Here is a 21737-nt window from a genome sequence, read left to right as displayed (position 1 = left end):
TTTTCAAAAAACTATCCGGAATAATATTTAAAATAAAATAACTTTATGTAGAATATTAATGTGGAATAATATCTAAAATAAAACAACTTCAATAATAATTACTTAAAGTATTTAAATATTCACCTTAATTATTTTTTTTGTTCATAAAAATCAATACAGATTTAAAGGAAAGTATCTTAACAAATTTTTGTAATAAATACAAAATTAAACAAATTTTAAAACAAGAAATGTGCGAAACGATAATTTAAATAATTCAGCAGAAATAATTAGCGTTAACAATTCAGTAATAATTATTTGACAATGAATTATTTTCACATTGAAGCAATTATTATTGTCGTACCTACCTTGTAGTCCTCCGATTTACCCGTTTGAATTTCGGTCTTTTTACTTTTGTTGGTGATTCGATTTCTAGTGACTTTGAACCTGTTCACACTAGCTGAGACCTCTTGATCGTTTGATAACGACGGGGCCGAAGTTGTTGGCCTGCGAAATCTTTTCCTCGCGCCTGTTTTAATCACATTATTCGATATTAAAGTACGGTACTTGGAAATATAGGAATTTGGAAATTTGCAGATTTTCAGAAAAATAAGTAATTTGGAAATATGGGGGTTTGAAAATTTGATAATTGAAAAATTAGGAAAATTGAGAACTTGGAAATCTAGAAATTTGAGAATTGTAGATTTTGCATTTTGAATGTTTAGAAATTGCAAGAATTGGAAATATAGGAATTCAAAATTTTAGAAATTCGAAAATTTAGAAATTTGGGGGTTTGAGGATTTAGTAATTTAAGAATTAGGAAAATTGAGAAATTGGGATTTTAGAAATTTGGAAATTGTAGATTTCTAAATTCGTAAGTTTGGAAATTTAGGAATTCGAAAAATTAGAAATTTAGCATTTGAAAATTTAATAATGTGAAAATTAGGAAAATTGAAAAATTGGGATTTTACAAATTTGGGCATTGTAGATTTGTAAATTCGTAAGTTTGGAAATTTAGGAATTCGAAAATTTATAAATTTAGCGTTTGAAAATTTAATAATGCAAAAATTAGGAAAATTGAAGAATTGGGATTTTAGAAACTTGGAAATTGTAGATTTCTAAATTTGTAAGTTTGGAAATTTAGGAATTCGAAAAATTAGAAATTTAGCATTTGAAAATTTAATAATGCAAAAATTAGGAAAATTGAAGAATTGGGATTTTAGAAACTTGGAAATTGTAGATTTCTAAATTTGTAAGCTTGGAAATTTAGGAATTCGAAAATTTATAAATTTAGCATTTGAAATTTAATAACGTGAAAATTAGAAAAATTGAAAAATTGGAATTTTAGAAACTTGGAAATTGTAGATTTCTAAATTTGTAAGTTCGGAAATTTAGGAATTCGAAAAATTAGAAATTTAGCATTTGAAAATTTAATAATGCAAAAATTAGGAAAATTGAAAAATTGGAATTTTAGGAACTTGGAAATTGTAGATTTCTAAATTTGTAAGTTCGGAAATTTAGGAATTCGAAAAATTAGAAATTTAGCATTTGAAAATTTAATAATGTAAAAATTAGGAAAATTGAAAAATTGGAATTTAGAAACTTGGAAATTGTAGATTTCTAAATTCGTAAGTTTGGAAATTTAGCAATTCGAAAATTTATAAATTTAGTATTTGAAAATTTAATAATGCAAAAATTAGGAAAATTGAAAAATTGGAATTTAGAAACTTGGAAATTGTAGATTTCTAAATTTGTAAGTTCGGAAATTTAGGAATTCGAAAATTTATAAATTTAGCATTTGAGAATTTAATAATTTAAAAATTAGGAAAATTGCGAAATTTGAAAACTTCGAAATTGAAAAACTTACTAAATACAAAAAATTACTAAATACTGGAATTTGAAAATTTTGAAAATTGAAAGTTTAAAAAATTTTAAAATATGCACTTCGTTTCAAAGAACATCAGATGTACATTTCGTTAGAAGAACGTCAAATATACACTTTGTTCGACAGAGAGCAAGTAGATAGTGTCAGAGGTTAAAGATACGATACCTTCTGCATTGTCGAGGCTGCCGAAAAGTACGATCAAGCAGACGAGTAGCAGCCAACAGGTCGTTCTGCTGGTCAACACCTGAAAAGAAAGTGAACGTGTAACTGATCTGTGGAACCTGTCGTTGCTGTTACGTTTCAACACTTGTTTAATAAAAGAACCACCAAATACTCGAATGATTCTCTACCTCGAGCACGTGGTGTCAACTGGTGAATGGTGTCACCATTCAAGTCTATTTCATTTTTTATGTTCGTTGAAATCGATGAATCGTCAAAAATTTGGGATTTGTTGACGGGGTAGCGTAAAAGTGTCTAAATGTCTCAATGTCTCAGTAAATGTCTCACTTAAATACTTCACTAAATGACTAAGTATTACGTAAACTGTTTTACTAAATGTCTAAATAGTTCACCAAATATCTCAATGTCTCAGTAAATGTCTCAGTGTCTCGGTAAATGTCTAAATGTCTCATTAAATGTCTCACTTAAATACTTCACTAAATTTCTAAGTATTACACAAACTGTTTTACTAAGTGTCTAAATAATTCACCAAATATCTCAATGTCTCAGTGTCTTAGTAAATGTCTCAATGTCTCAGTAAATGTCTAAATGTCTCAATGTCTCAGTAAATGTCTAAATGTCTCAATAAATATCTCACTCAAATACTTCACTAAATGACTAAGTATTACGTAAACTGTTTTACTAAATGTCTAAATAATTCACCAAATTTCTCAATGTCTCAGTAAATGTCTCAGTGTCTCAGTAAATATCTCAATGTCTCATTAAATGTCTCACTTAAATACTTCACTAAATGTCTAAGTATTACACAAATTGTTTTACTAAGTATCTAAATAATTCACCAAATATCTCAATGTCTCAGTAAATGTCTCAGTGTCTCAGTAAATGTCTAAATGTTTCAGTAAATGTCTCACTATCTCCCTAAATGTACATAAATGTTTAATTGCAAGTCTAAATGTCTTCTTAAATCTCTGAATAAATGTAAATGTCTAAACATTTTCCTAAATATTCAAATGTCTCACAAAATGTCTGGATGTCTCACTGAATGATTCAGTATCTTTCTAAATATATATAAATGTTTAATTACAAGTTTAAATGTCTTCTAAAATTTTTAAATAATGAACTAAATATGTAAATGTCCGACTGCCTCTTTACATGTCTCAGAAAATGTCTAAGTAGCTCCTTGAATGTCTCAAAATGTCTGACTGTCTGATAATGTCTCACAAAATAAATGTCCCACAATTAAATGTCTCACAAAGTATGTAACCATCATATCAAATATCTCACAAAATGGCTGACCGTCTCCCTAAATGTCCCACAAAATGGCCGACCGTTGCTTTAAAACGTCTCACAAAATGTCTGACTGCCTCCTTAAATCTCTCAATAACTTTTTATCGTTCTAAACTATTAAAATAATAATTCTTTTCGAAGTAAATATATAAATAAAAGCATGTCGCAAAAAATATCTATAATAACTTTTGAATCCACAGTAAAACAGAAAAACGTTTAAGCTAAATTCATTATTGTCCTTGAGTTTCATTTCCTGATTAAAAAGACGAGATAATGCTAGTCACGAGAGATAGTGTTATAAAAACTAGCGAAAGTTATTTGCGGTTTCTTCGATCGATTACCAAGCGGATATTTGACGATGAAGAATTGAAAATTGAAACTCACGAACTTCCTCGTTGGTCCAAGATGCAGACAGCTTAAGCAAGAAATGAAATACAATTTCATTGAGGAAGACTACTTAGAAAGTTCCCTTTCTATACAAGGCAAACGTTAAATTTCATTGTGTCATATTTACAAACATGATCAAGCATTCTAATACTAGTTTAAAAAATTTTATACTCTTTAAAGAAAATATTTCATACAAATTTTGTAATATTTGGAAAAAAATTTGTATTATTTCAATAATAATACTGATTTTTGTTCATTCAATGTATAATGAAAAGTAAATAAATTATATTGCAATTGATGTTACAAGTAAAATTTGTATATGCATTTAATTTTTATGATTTATGTATATACATATAAACTAAATGTATGTATCAAACTAAAAATAGAATTAATTTTTAAAATAGTCTTCACTTTAAACATTAGCATAATTATTTAATACAATTAATTTCTATATTTATTTGTTTCTTTATTTTTCTATTATTTTTCATTATAAACAATATTATTAATATTACACAAGGGACTATAGCATTAAAATATAAAAATTTATTAATAAATTTTCATATATAACTAAAAAAACAAATTATTTATTTTGTACATTTACAATATGTATATATGCATGATATGTATAATATTAAAACACGTAATACATAGTATTATAAACTATCATAATACATACAGAATAATGTACGCGTATGTTCTAACATTAGAACAAGAAATAATACATATTTCATGAAACGCAGGCAAGTTTTCATATAAAGAAATTGGCCAATTGTTTTTTATGTTAGAACAGCAGATTTACTGTGTGAACAGGTGAAGCTGAGGTGGCAAATAGCGGACAGGAAATTAATTTCCGTGGTTAACTAATACCAGTTCACGTAACAATTTTTCTATTTCTTAAAAGTGCAACATTCTCTTGCGAAGGCCGATTAACTCGTTGATTATACATACAGCGTGTGTTGATAGTAATCACCGCGTTAAATTTATTATATTCAAATAACGCGACGAGAGAAAACGGAAGGGTTAATTTGAAATAATAATACATATTATATTATGCAACATTTACATTGCAGTCGTCATAATTACGTCGCTGTAGAAGGATATATTATTTTACGGTAACGCTATGTTGACGGTACGTTGACGGTACGCTGACGCTATGCTAACGCTACGGTGACGCTACGATGACGCTACGGTGACGCTACGGTGACGCTACGATGACGCTACGGTGACGCTACGCTAACGCTACGGTGACGCTACGATGACGCTACGGTGACGCTACGCTAACGCTACGGTGGCGCAACGCTAACGTTACGGTGACGCTACGATGACGCTACGATGACGCTACGATGACGCTACGATGACGCTACACTGACGCTACGCTGACGCTACAATGACGCTACAATGACGCTACGGTGACGCTACGCTAACGTTACGGTGGCGCAACGCTAACGTTACGGTGACGCTATGCTAACGTTACGTTATGTTAACATTCCACTAGGTTAACACCGTCCTAGACTAACACTGTGCTGTGTTAACGTTTCACTAGGTAACACCGTGCTAGACTAACACTATGATATGCTAATGCTTCACTAGGTTAACGCCGTGCTAGACTAACACTGTAGTCTGTTAACCTTCCACTAGGTTAACGCTTTACTAAACTAACACTATGATATGCTAACGCTTCACTAGCTTAACGCTGTACTAGGTTAACGTCGATCTGTATTAACGCTGTACTAAGGTAACGCCGAACTAGATTAAAGCCGCTCTATGTTAACGCCGTACTAAGTTAATGCCGAACTAGGTTAAAGCCGTTCTATGTTATCTCTGTACTAGGTTAACGTCGATCTGTATTAACGATGTACTAAGGTAACGCCGAACTAGATTAAAGCCGCTCTATGTTAACGCCGTACTAAGTTAATACCGAACTAGGTTAAAGCCGTTCTATGTTACCTCTGTACTAGGTTAACGCCCATCTGTATTAACGGTGCACTAACTTAACGCCGAACTAGATTAAAGTCATCCTATGCTAACGCTGTGCTGAATTAACGTCCTACTAGATTAACGCCGTCTTATGTTAATGTTGTACTAAGTTAACGCCATGCATAGTTTTCAATAAATAATTGAATATTTAAAGAATTTTTCAACTTTATGAAATCTATTATTTGTAATAACTTTATAGTCTAATTAATACTTAACTGCAATTGTTCTATGTGCAAATATTCTAGAACATCTTAAAAATTAAAAATTATTTAATAGTATTCTAGTAACACATACAGTTATTTTAATATTTAAACAATAAAAACAATTTAAGATGATCACTGCAAAAATATTTTAATACAATATAATTAGTATAACTACTTAACTCCAACAGTTATTATAAACAATTAACCCAAACAGTTTTAACGTATTACCATTTTATTCAAACAAATATTCAACAATAAACTTTCCACTTTATTACATATACAAATATTGTGTAAATAATTAATAAATACGTATGCAACTTTCTAACCTTTCTTTAATCCTAACCCAACAAATTATCCATATTAACAATCATTCATTATTTTCACAATTCTCCGATTTCACCGTTCTTCCGGTCGTTAAAGCCTAGTAGCATCTTTATAAAGAAAAAATGATCTCTCACGTTGTCCCGCTAACCGTGACCCCGTAAGTGTAGCGAGCATAATTAACGGCACCGAGGACGACAGGTTGGAAACTTGTTAATATAACCTTTAATTTCGCGGCAATTGGAACACAATGAGGAGAGATCTCGGCGAGCATTCGTTCGCGTTCTCGTGACACTTATCGCAGAGTCGCGTCGAAGGGAAAGCAGTGTTGACATAAATAGAAACGTAAAATGCAATGGTGCGGTAAGTCGTGTACGTTTTCTAAAACGTTAATCGTCGTCGAAATCGTTTGTTGTCCTTTCGCTTTTCTTCGCCATTTTCCCGCGCTCGAAACGCGCTCATCGCTTCGCGGCGAACTGCTTTCATTTTGCGCGATGCACCTTTCTTTCGAACGAATCAAGATAACAAAAAATGGAACATACATACATATGTTGATTTTATAATTTCATAAGAGAATCTTTCTATTTAATTGCTGGAGTGTGTCACGTAATTGGGACGGTTATATACACGGTGTTCAGATATATAGCGGTTATGTATATGACGTTCAGTTATGTAAGGGTCACATATGTGGCCGTCAGATATAAAGCAGTCATATATATAACGTTTAGATATGTAGTCGTCATATATATATAACGTTCAGATATGTAACGGTCACATATATGATATTCAGATATGGAGCGGTGACATATATAACGTTCAGATATAAAGTGGTCATATATACGTTATATAACATATATACATAACATTGAGATATGTAGTAGTCATACATGTATGTATATAACGCGCACATGTACAGCATATCATATCATACCGTGCAGATAGGTAGTGGTCATATATCTGACGTTCAATTGCAGGGTGTTTTATATAATTGTATCAAATCATAACTATGTTATCAAGGTTGATATGAAATTGTGAACTTGAAGATATAGAGAAATAGAAATGAAAGGTTTGAAAAATGGAGATTTAACAATTTGGTTTTTGAAAATTTGGGAAATTGAGAATTTAAAAAATTAAGAATTTGAAATTTAAAAATTATTTAAATTGAATATTTAGGATATAAAAATTTAGAAAATTGAGAAGTGAAGATTTAGAATTTGGCAAATTAGAACTTGAAAATTTTCAAATTGAAGAATTTCAGAATCTACAAATTTTCAAATTTAAGAACATGAAAATTGTAAAAATTGAAAATTTGACAGTTTCAGAATTAGGAAATATAGGACCTCCAAATATAGCCTATAATATATGTATGAATATATGAACGCCATATACATGACCGCTATACAAGCGCACGTCATATAAATGACCGCCACATATCTGACCGCCATATATACAATCACTAGTTGTAAATGAGCGCTATGTAATATGACGTAACTCGATTTCCATCTCTTTAACTCGTAATAACACGAATATTTTAAATTCCGTTGAAACTATCGGCGTGCGTCTGTAAATCTGTATAAATGAACGAGGTAAGAGTTGAATAAGGAGAAGGTTGAAAATTATCGTACTGTCTAGTCACGGATACTTGACTGACTACATAACACGAGAAGTCGTGCACCATGGTAAAAGGAGCCGTCCTAAAAGCACAGCATAGAAATCTCTCTCTCTATATGCGTCTCGCTTTACTTCGCATTTTCTACCTCGCTCTTTGCACGCCTCCGCATATTTAATAGCGTTGCAAACCGGCATACCAGAATGTTTCGACTAAGTAAATTTTCATCGATCGTACATCGATTTTAATCTGTCGATTCATTTACTAGCTTCATTTACTAGATTTTTCTATTCGTTTATCTATGCACATATTTTATAAATTTTATTTTTTTATTACACAAATTATTAATATTTACTAATATTTATTAATAATTATTAATATATTAATATTAATTATTAATATTTACTAATATTTATTAATAATTATTAATATATTAATATTAATAATTAATATTTATTAGTAATTTATAATTTGAAAATTTAAAGGTTTTTAAATTTTTGAAAAATTAAATTTCAAATCTTAAAAATTAAAAATTCAAATATTCTATTTCTTCAACTATAGAAATATGCAAAACAAACTTATAAATTTCTATTTGTAAATTTGAAAATTCAAACATTTGATAATTTTAAAAACTATAAGTTATATTTTTATACATTCACATTTCTTAATTTCCAATTTTGTTTTACAAGTAACCAGAATTTTAAATTCCTAAATATAGTAATTAGGAAATCTTGAAAGTGATAAAAAAGAACTTGAAGTCTACCTTTCATTCCCTAATTTATAACGTGCAGATTTCATCAATAAACAAGATGGGTTTCACATTTCAATTACGCGCCAAAACATCTGTATGTTTATATATCAATACACGACCACGCTAAAACATAGGTTAGAAGTCAACGTACCGTCGCGTCGACGCACAGAATTTTCCGTGTCAAGCCAATTAAAGTTCAATCAATGTTAATTAAAGTGTATACCTAATGTTAATTAAAGATAAATCCCAATAAAATATATCACGGTTTCTATAATTTCTATCCGCGAACGATTATACTGCGCAGAGATCACAATCGTCGAGAAGAATCGGTTATATGTTAATGTGCGATCCAGGTGTCCGCTTACCAATCTCCTGACAAGATTAATTTACGGTTTTGCTCGGTGTATCGCGCTAATTAACGAGCGAAGATAACGATGCATCTACGAAGTATAACGTGGAATAATCGTGAACATAATAAACTCTCTCATCAGTGTAATTGCTGCTTAAGTGACAATGCTGTGAAAATACTTTTTCACTTTATTATGAAACACTTCTGAATCGCATTCCGTAGCTTCATTTAGATTCCAGATGCAAGATTGTTGCTTGGAACACTTTCATATTTTATCGTGCATATATTGCAATATACAGGGTGGAACATACTGCTTGGGAAATCTTTTATATTGTTCGGTATCCGTATAATGTTTGTTCTTATTTTGTTCTTCGATAACCAGATTTTTAGATAGAATTGTTTGTGCGCGTTAATTGTAACATCGCTGCAACGTTGCGTTACAGGTTAGGTTCCACAGATGACTTTCCTCTTAAAAGTAAACCTCACTTTCAATTAAAATATTGAAATTAATAATTCAAGAAAATTTTCTTGTTAAATATTATGTTATAAATTTCGCGTAAAATGTCTTACGGTAAGTGCTTTTATGTCATCGTAACATAATATACATGCCTCGAAATCGCTCATTGTTTACTGTAATTGACAGTCGCCCATTTGGTATCAAGAGCATAAATGAGGGGTGTACACGCTCATTTTCTTCAAATTGATATGCCATAACTACCATTTTGCTGTAATTATATGTTATCAAATCATGTTAGACTTTCCATGTTTCGAAATCAGCCATCTAGTATGCAATCTAACGCCAACCATTTTCCTTCCACTTTTCTGCAAGTACATTTTTATCTCATGATAAAATTAGAGAAACTGTCACTATTTTCCAAATTTTTTCTATATTTTTTTATTTGACTTTTTATAACTTTCCTTCTTATGAAATTTAGTATTTAACTTAAAATTTAATTCCTTCAGTTAAATTTGTCATTGTTGAACAAAAGTGCACAGAGTGTTTCAAATTTCCCGCCGAAAATGAACACATTCTATTCGTTACAGATTATCCAATTATCTACAAGCTTTTCGATGGAGTGAAAGAACTTCCGTACGTTTCATTAGATTTCTTTTGATACATTGAAGAGAATTTACATTTTACATGGAAATAAGAAATAAACAGCACTGTTCCACTTGACGTAAGTTTAATTTTCAATCTTTAATCTTTAAAATACGAAACACGTGCTGCACAATATTAACTGAAATTAATTATATTTTAGAATGCACACTCGTTCGAATAATAGAAATTTAATGAAGAAAAGGGATTGATTTACTCAGTCGCGGTCGATTCTACGTTCCGTTCGGTGGATCGATCGACCATCCGTAAAAATTTCACCGACGTTCCAGATTTTCGCAACGCAAATGAACGGTCGATTATCGATTGCTCCGCGACCGGTGAAATCGATTCTCAAGATCGCCTATTAAGGGGAGAACGTAATTATTCTGTCGATTATATAGTCGGCGGATATCGGCCGCGACGCGTGTTCCTCTTTTTTTTTCTTCCCTCTTTTGTCTTTTCAAACGCCACGCTTCGTTCGTCGTTCTTTCTCTTCCCCCGTGTTACATAAACGGCGGTTTTACGAAATTTCTTTGTGTTCGTCCCGTTTTTAGACTCGTTAGGTACTTCGGTTCCTGTTATCGAACACGGTGAGTTCTTTTCAAATATTTGCTGGTTTGTTGACGGGTCTTTCAACACCTTGAACGTTGCGAGGGTCATTTAGGAGCGTATTGAGATTTTTAGAGAGCTAACGTTTCTAATGAAAGATTTTGGTGAAGCTGTATGTATTTAATTTGTATCATAAATTGTAATATGAGATTTTACTTTCTGAAATGCTATTTTGAAATTTTTAGGTGTTGGAATTTGGTGTATTGGTGGAATTTGGAAGATTGAAAATTTTTTGTTAAGATGTTAGAATTTATGTAGGTATTTGCAAGATTTTACTGTTATTTATTACTGTCTATTGTTATGTATAAAATAATATATTATGATATTTATATTATAGTTAATGTTAATTAATGTTAGTTAATGTTAGAATTATGATATTTATATAAATTATTCAAGGCACAATATCAAAATTAAATTTAAATACAATTCTTTATTCAATGTTAATATTATTATCTATAATTATCTGTAATTATGTATTATTAAAACTAAAAATACATAAAACTACAAATTCTTAAATTGTCAAATTCCCAAATTGCTAAACTCCTAAATACTTGCATCTCCAAATCTCTACACCCTCAGGTCCACAAATCCAAACAATTGTCAAGTTTCTAAATTCCTAACATTTCAAATTCCTACATGCCCAAATTCCCAGGTACTGAAATTTCTAAATACCTTAATCACTATAAACCCCTAGATCCCTAAACATTTAAATCACCAAACTAGAAATCCCTAAATCACCAAACTTGAAAGTCCCTAAATTTCCAAGCTAGCAAATCTATAAATCCCCAAATCCTTAAACATTTAAATCACCAAACTAGAAATCCGTAAATCTTCAAACTTGAAAATCCCTAAATTTCCAAACTTGAAAACCTATAAATCCCCAAAGCCTCCCATATTAAAATCACCAAACTATAAATCCCTGAATCCCCAAACTTGCAATTTCCTAAATCCCTAAATTTCCAAACTAGCAAATCTCTATATCCCCAAATCCCTAAACATAAAAATCACCAAACCATAAATCCCTAAATCATCAAACTCACAAATCCCCAAGTTTCCAAATCTCTCATACGACACCCACTCATCAAATCCTTCGCCTCATTTAATTTCCCGCCTTTTTTCTCTCAATTACAGTCTACTATTTCCCATTCCTGTCATGCACCACCTTATACAATATGGCCACCGTTTATACGAAAATACTATTACGGTATCCACCGTCCAAAGTAAGCAAGTATGTAATACTTATTAAGAGCTTGAACACGATTTCACCGTGAAAAGACATTTTTCAGTATGGCTGTCAGGGATCTCCGGCGAATAGCCACACGCATTTCCGGCGCACAATCGGCCGACTTCCTGTCTCTGTCTAGTTCGTATGTACATTCCATCGTTGTGTTTCAACGACTCTCGAGAACCTTGTGCTTTTCCCATCTTGCAATCACCTCCATCCTCGTTGCTCCTCGAGATTTTTTTTTCTTCCATTGTCAGTCCTGTTTCAGCGTCTCGCAACAACGTTGCTGCAATTCTTGCGATTTCAGATCGAAATCGATGCAGCCGTTGCTCGAACGTATCTGCATTGTCGTGAGCGATAGAAATTTTATCGGAAACTGTATTGGAATTTTGGGATAATAAATATTGAGATAACTCGAGATTTTAGAGGGATTTCAACATCTGATGATTTAGAAATTTTGCTAATTTAAATGTCAATGTTTGAAAATTTGAGATTTGGAAGAATCAAAAATATCTGCATGTGAAAATTTCAATACCTGAAAAATTGTGAGTGAAAATTTTTAAATTTAAAAAATTAATTTTAGAAATTTCCAAATTTCATTAATTGTAACTCTGAAAACTTTTCTGTTAAGAAAATAGCAATTGGAAATTTGTTTATTGGAGAAATTGTGACTCTGAAAATTCTCTATTAGAAAAATTGTGACCCTGAATATTTCCCTATTAGAAAAATTGTAACACTGAAAATTCATTATTAGAAAAATGGTAACCTTAAAATTTCTTCATTAGAAAAATTGTGATTCTGAAAATTCCTCTACTAGAAAAATTATAACCTAAAATTTCTTCATTAGAAAAATTGTGATTCTGAAAATTCCTCTATTAAAAAAATTGTAACCCTAAAATTTCTCTATTAGAAAAATTGAAACTCTGAAAATTTCTCTACTAGAAAAATTAAACTTTTAATATTTCCAATTTTCTAAATTCGTTGAACAATCCTAAAAAGTCTCAGTTTTGCAACAAATCCACAATCTGTATGTTAACATCACCCATAAACCCCGTTTTTCTAAGAATAGTTCATTTCAATTACACGCTCCTTCGACTCCACTAATTATAACATTCTAATTAAACACCATTCGCGTTGTACGTTTATACCTGCGATAACAAATGCGTTCACCTAATCTCGTTTTCCCTTGTTCCTTAATGGTTCAATGATTTATCGAAATTTTATGGAAGCTCGAACACAAGCATTTTTATTAGCCATCCAATCAACGTCAATAATTAATCGATTGCTGTGGTGACATAACTGTAATTAGTTTCGTATAACAACTTGTCCAATCAATACTCTGAGTATTGATTCAGTACGTTAGCACAGAGCAATTATTTTAATGTTATTTACAGAATAAAACTATTTACTTTTATGTACAAAGCTATTGTATAAAACTATTTATTTTTATGTAAAAAGTTGTATATAAAACTATTTTACATATAAAAGTATTTGTCCTTATAATATTTGAAAAGATTGTTTGAAACTTTTATTTTTATCAATGTATGATATTCAAATTTGGCGGTAAAAAACTGGAACAGTCTTACAGTTTGTTTTACTCCTTCAAATGGGTCCTAACCACTAAAACAGTCACTTCTAATGGAAGAATGTACTACTTCAAATTATTTCAGTAAAATTAATGTTAAGTTGGCAATAAAAAAAAATTAATTTCGTCTGTTGGCGACACTGCCTCAAATTCTTTTTCTAAGTTGCTGCAACTTGTCGGAACCGTCGCGTGACAGTTGTCTTTTCGCGCTAAAACCGTAGAAACAATGTGCGCAGTGACCACGCAATGCTAATAATAACTGATCTTCAGTTGTAAATATAGAAAGTGTTATAGTGTGCCCTTGAACCGTTTTCTATCAACTAATTAACGATCTATTACCTACCCCCGAAAATTTCAATTACAACCTCATCGTGACTGAAGCAACGCATCGTGGGAATTTTAATAAAAAATGCGTGCTACACGGCGTTAACATTGTATAATAAGGTCGGTGTATTCGTGAAAGCTTTTAACATCACGAAGGTCGATGTTCTCGTTAATTAATGCGACCGGCATACATACGGCAAGTTGTTCTTGCAAAACGTAACAAATGATTCATCCTTTCACGTAAACTTCTCGTTCAATTTATATAACGATTTGTATGTCGCGTTTATCAACCGGGCTAATTAATTCTTATCTTTCATCGAACGTAACCGTATTAAACAACTATATATGCTCGTTTATGGTCGTAAGAAAGGAATTTTTAATTACGTTTTCACAGAACTTTCAATTTGGTTAAAGGACTTGTAGAAATTTTCTTGGATTAATACTTTCTTTATATTTGTATAGGTTATGAATATTTATTATTTTGGAAAGATTTCAGATTTGTTTGAGGTTCTCTTAGAAAATGGGATGCTAGAACAGAATAGTAGATAATTGTATTGTTAAATTAGTTGCAAATTTTTTATTGGGACAAGTTTGAGAATTTACATACAATTTCATATTTCTGAATATATAACCTAATATGTATATTTAATATATTAATATTTTAATACTATTTATTAATGAAACATACTTTTTTTTATATTTTATACTAAATATCAAGTGCTTTATGTCAACCTGAGACTTGATTACTTTTAGTAATACTTGCATGAAAATAAATTTATTGAAATTGATTTCTTTATGGGGCTTTTATGAAAGACACTACTTTAGTTAGCAAGGCATGTTAATGTAACACTCTTATATTAGTATACTATACAATATATATTTACTTAGATAAATAAATTAATTTGTCTGTTACTAAATACACTTTCCTAGCCAATTACTGAAACACTTACCTCCAGAAGACAATATTTATTAATTAGTTTCTAATTCTAACCTAATTAAAAATTAAATTTAAGTACTAATTCCAGAAATTAATAAAAATATGCAATATAAGACAAAATAAAAATCTCTGTAAACAGATACCAGAATTATATACGAATTTCCTTAGTATTTTTCAAGAATAGTTAATATGAAAGAATACTGTCGCAATAAAGCATTCACCTTCCGGATGTACCCATTTCATTATTCAGTCGACATACATCTACGATAATTTATCTTCTGAAACAAGGAAGTTATTCACCTATTTTCTTCGTTCAAAAAACGTGTATCGAAAAAACCATAATACAATGACCAGAACCGAAGGTAATTAGATGATCCAAAGTCAAAAGAGTACGTCGGATAGTACACTTCCGTTTCGACAAGTAGCGTTCGCTCGACCCGAAACAAAATGGCGGACCGCGTAATCACGGAACAAAATGTCTTCGCGTCGTTTTGTCGCACAAATTACAAATTTCTCTCCAAGCGTCTAGTTCGAGTAATTCAGTCGCTCTTCGCAGCGTTTCTCCGTGATTTTCCCATCCGGTAGGAGCTCGCAAAGTACCTTTTCATCCCATCGGATACAAAACAGCTTATGCCCACGAATGTTGCGCTTCGGTGTCGACGTAGACAATCGTTCGGGATCTACCCATGATTCGCTGCGCTTAGAATTATCGTAGACCCATTTTCACCCCCCGGATTTGCCGCAAAGTCTCTTCAGAAGACAACGTCCATGATGCGAGTTAACACGACTTCCACTTTCTGCATCTCCCGCGGTAAGTAATTAATTGGAAACGTTTCATATTGTCGCATGACAGGTTTTTAACCGTATCAACTTTTTCATTGAAAAATTCTTTTCTACTCTTGCTAATACGATCTATAAATTATTTCACAACGTTTTATACGCATTTACTAATTTCTCGCGTAAGAACTTAATTCTACACGTTTTTGTCTGTCACGGAAGGTGAAAGTGTCCGGATACTTCACTACAATGTATAGAAATAAAAATGAACGTTCGATCGCATTCGAAATCGAACACGGAGGAAGGAATTCTCCCGCTCCCGCAGCAATTAATCAGGAATCAGGAAATGCAGCTAAAGAATTGCAGACTCGTTCCTACATTTTACATAAATCAACGCAAAAGAATTTCTTTCGCCAAAAGCGTCGAACTCGGTCCGCATCGGAAGAATAATAGATCCTTCTCTTAGGCGGTCGAAGCTTTCACTCGATTCCAGGTTAAACGTTAATTACGCCGGTTAATAAAATCTGCAACCTCGTTTTAAGGTTCCGCAGAAAAATTTCGAGCGTGCTCAAAATTCAAATTTCGGTGAAAGTAGGAAGCAACCACACCGGAAGCCTCTAGATGGCCTAAGGCGATTTTGACTAACTAGATGTGTAATTCTCGTATTCTATTAGCATATTTTTGTTAAAATTTGCTAATGATTGTGTTCACATGTGAGCTTGTATGTCGATCACGTAACGTTTACACTTGCATTTATTATATAGTTAAGTAAATTAAATAAGTATTTTTTGTAATTGATAAAAATATTCAATGTAATTTAACCTTGGGAAATTTTAAATATAGTTTTTCATTTATTCAAAAATTAATAAATAATATACAGTAGTGCTTTCAAGTTTTATAAATAGTTTTATAAAATGTTTTTAACAATTTTAACAAAAATTTACATTTTTAATGTAAATTCAAATAAACAGTAGTTTCTTATTTTTTATTAAACTTCAAACTCCATTGCCTCTCTTCCAAAAATTATTTTAACGTTTTATTTAGTTTCAATTTTATAAAATATTTTTCACAATTTAACAATTTTAACAAAAATTAATATTTTTAATATAAATTGAAATGAACGGTAGTTTCTTATTCTTTATCAAACTTCAAACTCCATTGCCTCTCTTGCAAAAATTATTTTAATTTTTAATTCAGTTTTAATTTTATGAAATATTTTTAACAATTTAACAATTTGAACAAAAATTGATATTTTCAATATAAATTCAAATGAAAAGTAATTTCTTATTTTTTTTCAAACTTCAAACTCTCTTTCAAAAATTACTTTTACCCAATAATTTTGATTTAAATAAAATCTTCCAAATTTGAAAGAAACAAGCAAGAGTTTTGATTCCGTGTCCAAATAAGATCTGCGTTCTCTATGATTTCGATTTCTCTCGGCATGGCGCGTTCCAGTTCACATGGCTCCCGTATAATTCACAATCGCGCGCACTGCAGTTACTGAAGGCGCTTTTCAAAAAAGAAGTTCAATCTCCACGCGCTGTGTGATCCGTCTCTTTTACGCGGCGAGCCGATAAAGAAGGCAATGACCGACTTTCGTGGCCTCGCTTCAATACGAGCATTTACGAAGGAAAAGTGTGCGCACGAGGCGAGCAACGCGAAATCACGCGCGAATTTCTCGATTCTTCGTTACCGAGACCGTACAGTCAACGGCAAATATGGCAAACGAAAAAAAAACAGGCAACCACTTATTCGTTTAGAGAGGTTTTTAACAACTTGCAAATTTAGGTACGGTTTAAGAATTATGGTTAGGACCTAATATACCTAACATATGGTTAGGTTAGGTTGAGAGTGTAAGGATTTTGGGACTTTTACATTTGTGAATGTGAGGATATGAAAATTTGTGAAATTGGGGGTTGTGGAATTTGGAACGATAGAAATTTAAGTATCTAGGGATTTAAAGGCATAGAGACTTCGGGAACTAGGAATTAATTGCTGTAGGAATTTGGGGCATGTATTGGTGATGTAGGAATTTGGGAACTAGACATTTGGGGATCTAGGGATGTGGGAATTACAAGATTTGGTGATTTAGGATTTTGGAAACTAGATATTTGTAGATCTAGGGATTTAGAGATGTGGGACTCTCAGGATTTGGTGATTTAGGAATTTGGGAACTAGACATTTGGATATCTAGGCATTTGGGGACCTAGAGAGGTGGGAATTTAAAGATTTGGCGATTTAGGAATTTGTGAACTAGACACTTGGATATCTAGGGATTTGGGGATCTATGGATGTGGGAATTTAAAGATTTGGTGATTTAGGAATTTGGGAACTAGACACTTGGATATCTAGGGATTTGGGGATCTATGGATGTGGGAATTTAAAGATTTGGTGATTTAGGAATTTGGGAACTAGACACTTGGATATCTAGGGATTTGGGGATCTAGGGATCTGGGAATTTAATGATTTGGTGATTTAGGAATTTAGGAACTAGACACTTGGAAATGTAGAGTTTTGGGGATCTATGGATGTGGGAATTTAAAGATTTGGTGATTTAGGAATTTGGGAACTAGACACTTGGATATCTAGGGATTTGGGGATCTAGGGATCTGGGAATTTAATGATTTGGTGATTTAGGAATTTAGGAACTAGACACTTGGAAATGTAGAATTTTGGGGATCTAGGAATTTGGTGATTTAGAAATTTGAAAATTAACCACTTAGATATCTAGGGATTTGGGAATCTAGGGATATGGAAATTTAAGAATTTGGAAACTAGACATTTACATATCTAGGGATTTGGGAACATAAGAATTTGGTAATCTAGGAATTTATAAATACAGATATTTGGAGATTTAGGAATTTTATCAACACTAAAATTACCAAATAATCACTCCTCAAGTTTCTTATTAAGGTACACATTTTGTTAAAGTACATTCCTTGAAATCAGCATTGATTTTCGTCAAGATGAAGAATAAATGTGTGTACTAATTTATGTTTCGTCGTTTATTTTTTAACTTCATTTTTAATTTCAAATCAAGTACACATTATGTATCGGTAGGTTTAGTATTAAAAAAATAGGAAAACGGTATACTTAACTTCTGGTTACGCTAACGTTTACTAACAGCAATTATAAACTATAAATCTACAAAGTACTATAAAATAGCATTGCAGTTCGAAATACCACGAATTGCATCCTTCTGTGGTTTGTGTTTGTCAACTATTTTTTGTTTTATGCGCAATCGTTTAGGTCGACAAGCGACCTCTGCGTCGGGCATCCAGTAAAACTAAAAACGCACGAGATCAGTCAACAAACAGCCTCCGTACGGAACGCAATAATCGGGTCAGTAAAATGTAACTTCGTATTAAAAACAGTAAATATTTGTTGTACTCGATTGATTCACAAAATTGTATCAATTGATGATTAAAGTGATTTGTGAATTAATTGGTTTATCATTTGCACTTCCCAAACTATTCGCCCGATATTAAACGCTCGAAGCGTATAAACGTAGTTCGTAAACATAACACGGTTTAAGTGCGCGCGCATCTGGTTACACTAACGTTTATTAACCCATTAACTGTCAAATTTTACAAACACAAATTTCACTGCATGGTTTCTACATTTATGTCAAATTTATTGCAAAGTATGTCGAATACTTTTATAGGTTATTATAAAGCAGAAAATTTAATATAATCCTATTTCAAGTTATAAAAAAACATATATACACAAGTTCCATTTGCGGTAAGAAATAGGTTAACAGCTGTCAAAAATTGTAAATCTACGAGATAATATAAAACAATAAGAAACAATTTTCATATCAGTCAAGAATTAAAAGAATTATTAAAATCCACAAGAATTTTACGTATTGAACACAGATCGTCGGAGACACGTGCCAAACACAGTTTCGTACCTACTACCGATTTTGTAATAACCTAAAAATTGTTCTCGTAGTTACCGTGCTTCGTTGCGAAAAGCATACTATTATCTAACCACTAAAATTGCTGTATTTCTCATTACGTTGACGCACATTATTCTGGATAATTGCGTTAGTGTAACAGAGTCAGAATCTCGTTGAAATTCGATGCATAATATTATTTGCACAGTCTATTATTTCCAGATCGTAGACTCGTATAATAGAATAACACCGCAAAGGGTAGCTCCGTGTAAAACCACCTGACGAAGCTTACATAAGGTGCGAGTTGTCAGACCTGTTGTTTCGAAGCCGAAGTATTTTAACCTGAAAACTTCGCCGACCTGTGCGCGGCAAAAACTCGTGGCGAGTTGTTCCTCGCGGTCGCGAGAATTTCTTTCTGTACACTGCACCTAACCTAACCTATCGATTCGTATCGTTTTCAGGCTACACACGTTTGCGGACCGTTTTCACTCGACTTCCGCCGGAGGCTCGCAACGCTTATGAAACTTTCAGCAGTTTCCTGCCGCTACGGGAAATCTATCGAATTTCTTCGATTTCCTTTACCAACAGATCTCCTTTTCTGTCCTCATTCATTTATGGAACATTCGGTAAGCCGATTGATTAATTCATTGTTCTCGTCCCGATGGAGACGTGGCCATTTTCTATTAACATTTTAATGACTGTTTCATGAAATTTTAGATTCCTTTTTTGCACCGGTAAAACTCTCCGTGTGAATTATGGTGGAGTTTACGAAAGTTTTTGTGATGGAATTATGGTTGTGTGGTATGATTTTATTAAGCTTGATGTGGTAAATTTTATTTGACGTGACAAGTTTTATTCAACTTAATGTGACAAATGTGATTAAGCTTGATGTGATACAAATGTTATTAAGCTTGTGATATAAATATTATTAAACCTAATGTGACATAAATATTATTAAACTTGATATGATATAAATATTATTAAGTTTGTGACAGAAATATTATTAAGCTTAATGTGATAAATACTATCAATTTTGTAACAGAAATATTATTAACCTTGTAACATAAATGTTATTAAGCTTGATGCAACATGAATATTATTTATCTGATGCTTGAGATATTATTTAATAATATTTATACATGTGAATTTGGTCATTTTATAGTTTGACAACTTAACATTTTAATAATTTTATGATTTAACATTTGGACAATTTACAAACTTAGGAATTGGATAATTAGACAATTTGATAATTTGCAAATTTAGGATTTTGATAATTTGGCAATTTATAAATTTAGAAATTTAAACATTTAACAATTTAACAATTTTATGATTTGACAATTTAACATTTATCATTTTGACATTTTGATTATTTGACAATTCAACAATTTAACAAAATCTCCTAGATCCCTAGGAGATTTCTAAATCCCTAAATCTCAAACTCTTCAAATTTTTAAATCTCCAAATACCCATATCTCTAAATTTCTAACCCTACATATCTACAGAGTCAAAAACTGTTCCCTCTAAAAATTTCTGAGTTTCAGAATTACTGCACTATCAAATCTCTATATATCCACATCCATAAATTTGCAGATTTCAAATTTACATTCTCAACCTATCCTTACAATTTCAAATTCTCAAAAATCCTTCAAAGGTCAAATTTAGTATCAAAATATTCCATATTTAGAAAAATAATACTCAGACAATTCTGTCACTATACTTGACCCTTAAATATCAATTAGTGGATGTTCTCTTTTCACATAATTGCCGTGTTTTTCCTAGGGTAACCATATTTGCTAGCGACTGTACATAACGCCATAAGTGAACGCACCAAGTGCACCAGATACGGGGTAAACTCTGCATGCCTCGATAGAAATTCGACCGGATTCCAGCTGCTTTCTACCGAATTTTTTTCCCACTGGCTTCTCCGAGGAATGTACCGCGTGCAAGTAGATCAAAATGACTAGATAAACGCGTTAGATAAATAACTAGATGAATGAACATGCTGGACCACTTGTGGGGATAGCGGACCTACCGGTGCGTGCACACGGCTTTGAAACTGAAAATGAAGTTGAGAAATCTGTACTGTATTATATTATTCTAATTCTGTACTGTTATTATTTATTTTTTATTATAAATTTTTTATTTTTACTTATCTACTATTATTACATTTATTTGTTATTATATTTTTTGTATAGTAGTATAGGATTTACATATTTTCTTAAATCTATATTTGGACGTTTTTAGAAGCTTAGGCAGCTAAATACCTAGATACCCTAGATCCCTATATCCTAATTTCGATATTTGTATATGACAATACAGAAATACGACTCGAGTATTTCAAAATTTAGGAATGTAGATATTTGG

General features: G+C 31.7%; 2 protein-coding genes across 6 annotated transcripts in view; one reads left to right on the top strand and one right to left on the bottom strand.

The window, feature by feature from the left end:
* LOC100883279 (uncharacterized) overlaps positions 1-11112 on the top strand; it is a 40893-nt gene extending 29781 nt beyond the window's left edge. The window contains exons 1-5 of one of the 5 annotated variants that reach the window (XR_001095454.2): positions 8581-9276; positions 9369-9496; positions 9970-10103; positions 10185-10742; positions 10816-11101. The gene's annotated coding sequence lies outside the window, so the exon portion shown is untranslated. Of the gene's footprint in view, positions 1-8580; positions 9497-9969; positions 10104-10184; positions 10743-10815 lie in introns of those variants that run through there. The other 4 variants (XR_001095455.2, XR_001095453.2, XR_001095452.2 and 1 more) reach the window with 4 other exon arrangements.
* Positions 1-21737, bottom strand: part of Cht7 (chitinase 7) — a 43155-nt gene that overhangs the window by 11746 nt on the left and 9672 nt on the right. The window contains exons 2-3 of the mRNA XM_012282144.2: positions 2027-2105; positions 345-505 (exon numbers count right to left, since the gene is read on the bottom strand). Of these exons, the coding sequence (XP_012137534.1) occupies positions 345-505; positions 2027-2105 (240 nt within the window). The remainder of the gene's footprint in view (positions 1-344; positions 506-2026; positions 2106-21737) is intronic.

Source organism: Megachile rotundata, chromosome 8 (genome assembly GCF_050947335.1).
Source record: "Megachile rotundata isolate GNS110a chromosome 8, iyMegRotu1, whole genome shotgun sequence".
NCBI classification, from domain to species: domain Eukaryota; kingdom Metazoa; phylum Arthropoda; class Insecta; order Hymenoptera; family Megachilidae; genus Megachile; species Megachile rotundata.
The sequence above is the reverse complement of the archived record's forward strand: the minus strand, read 5'-3'. Positions and strand labels throughout refer to the sequence as shown.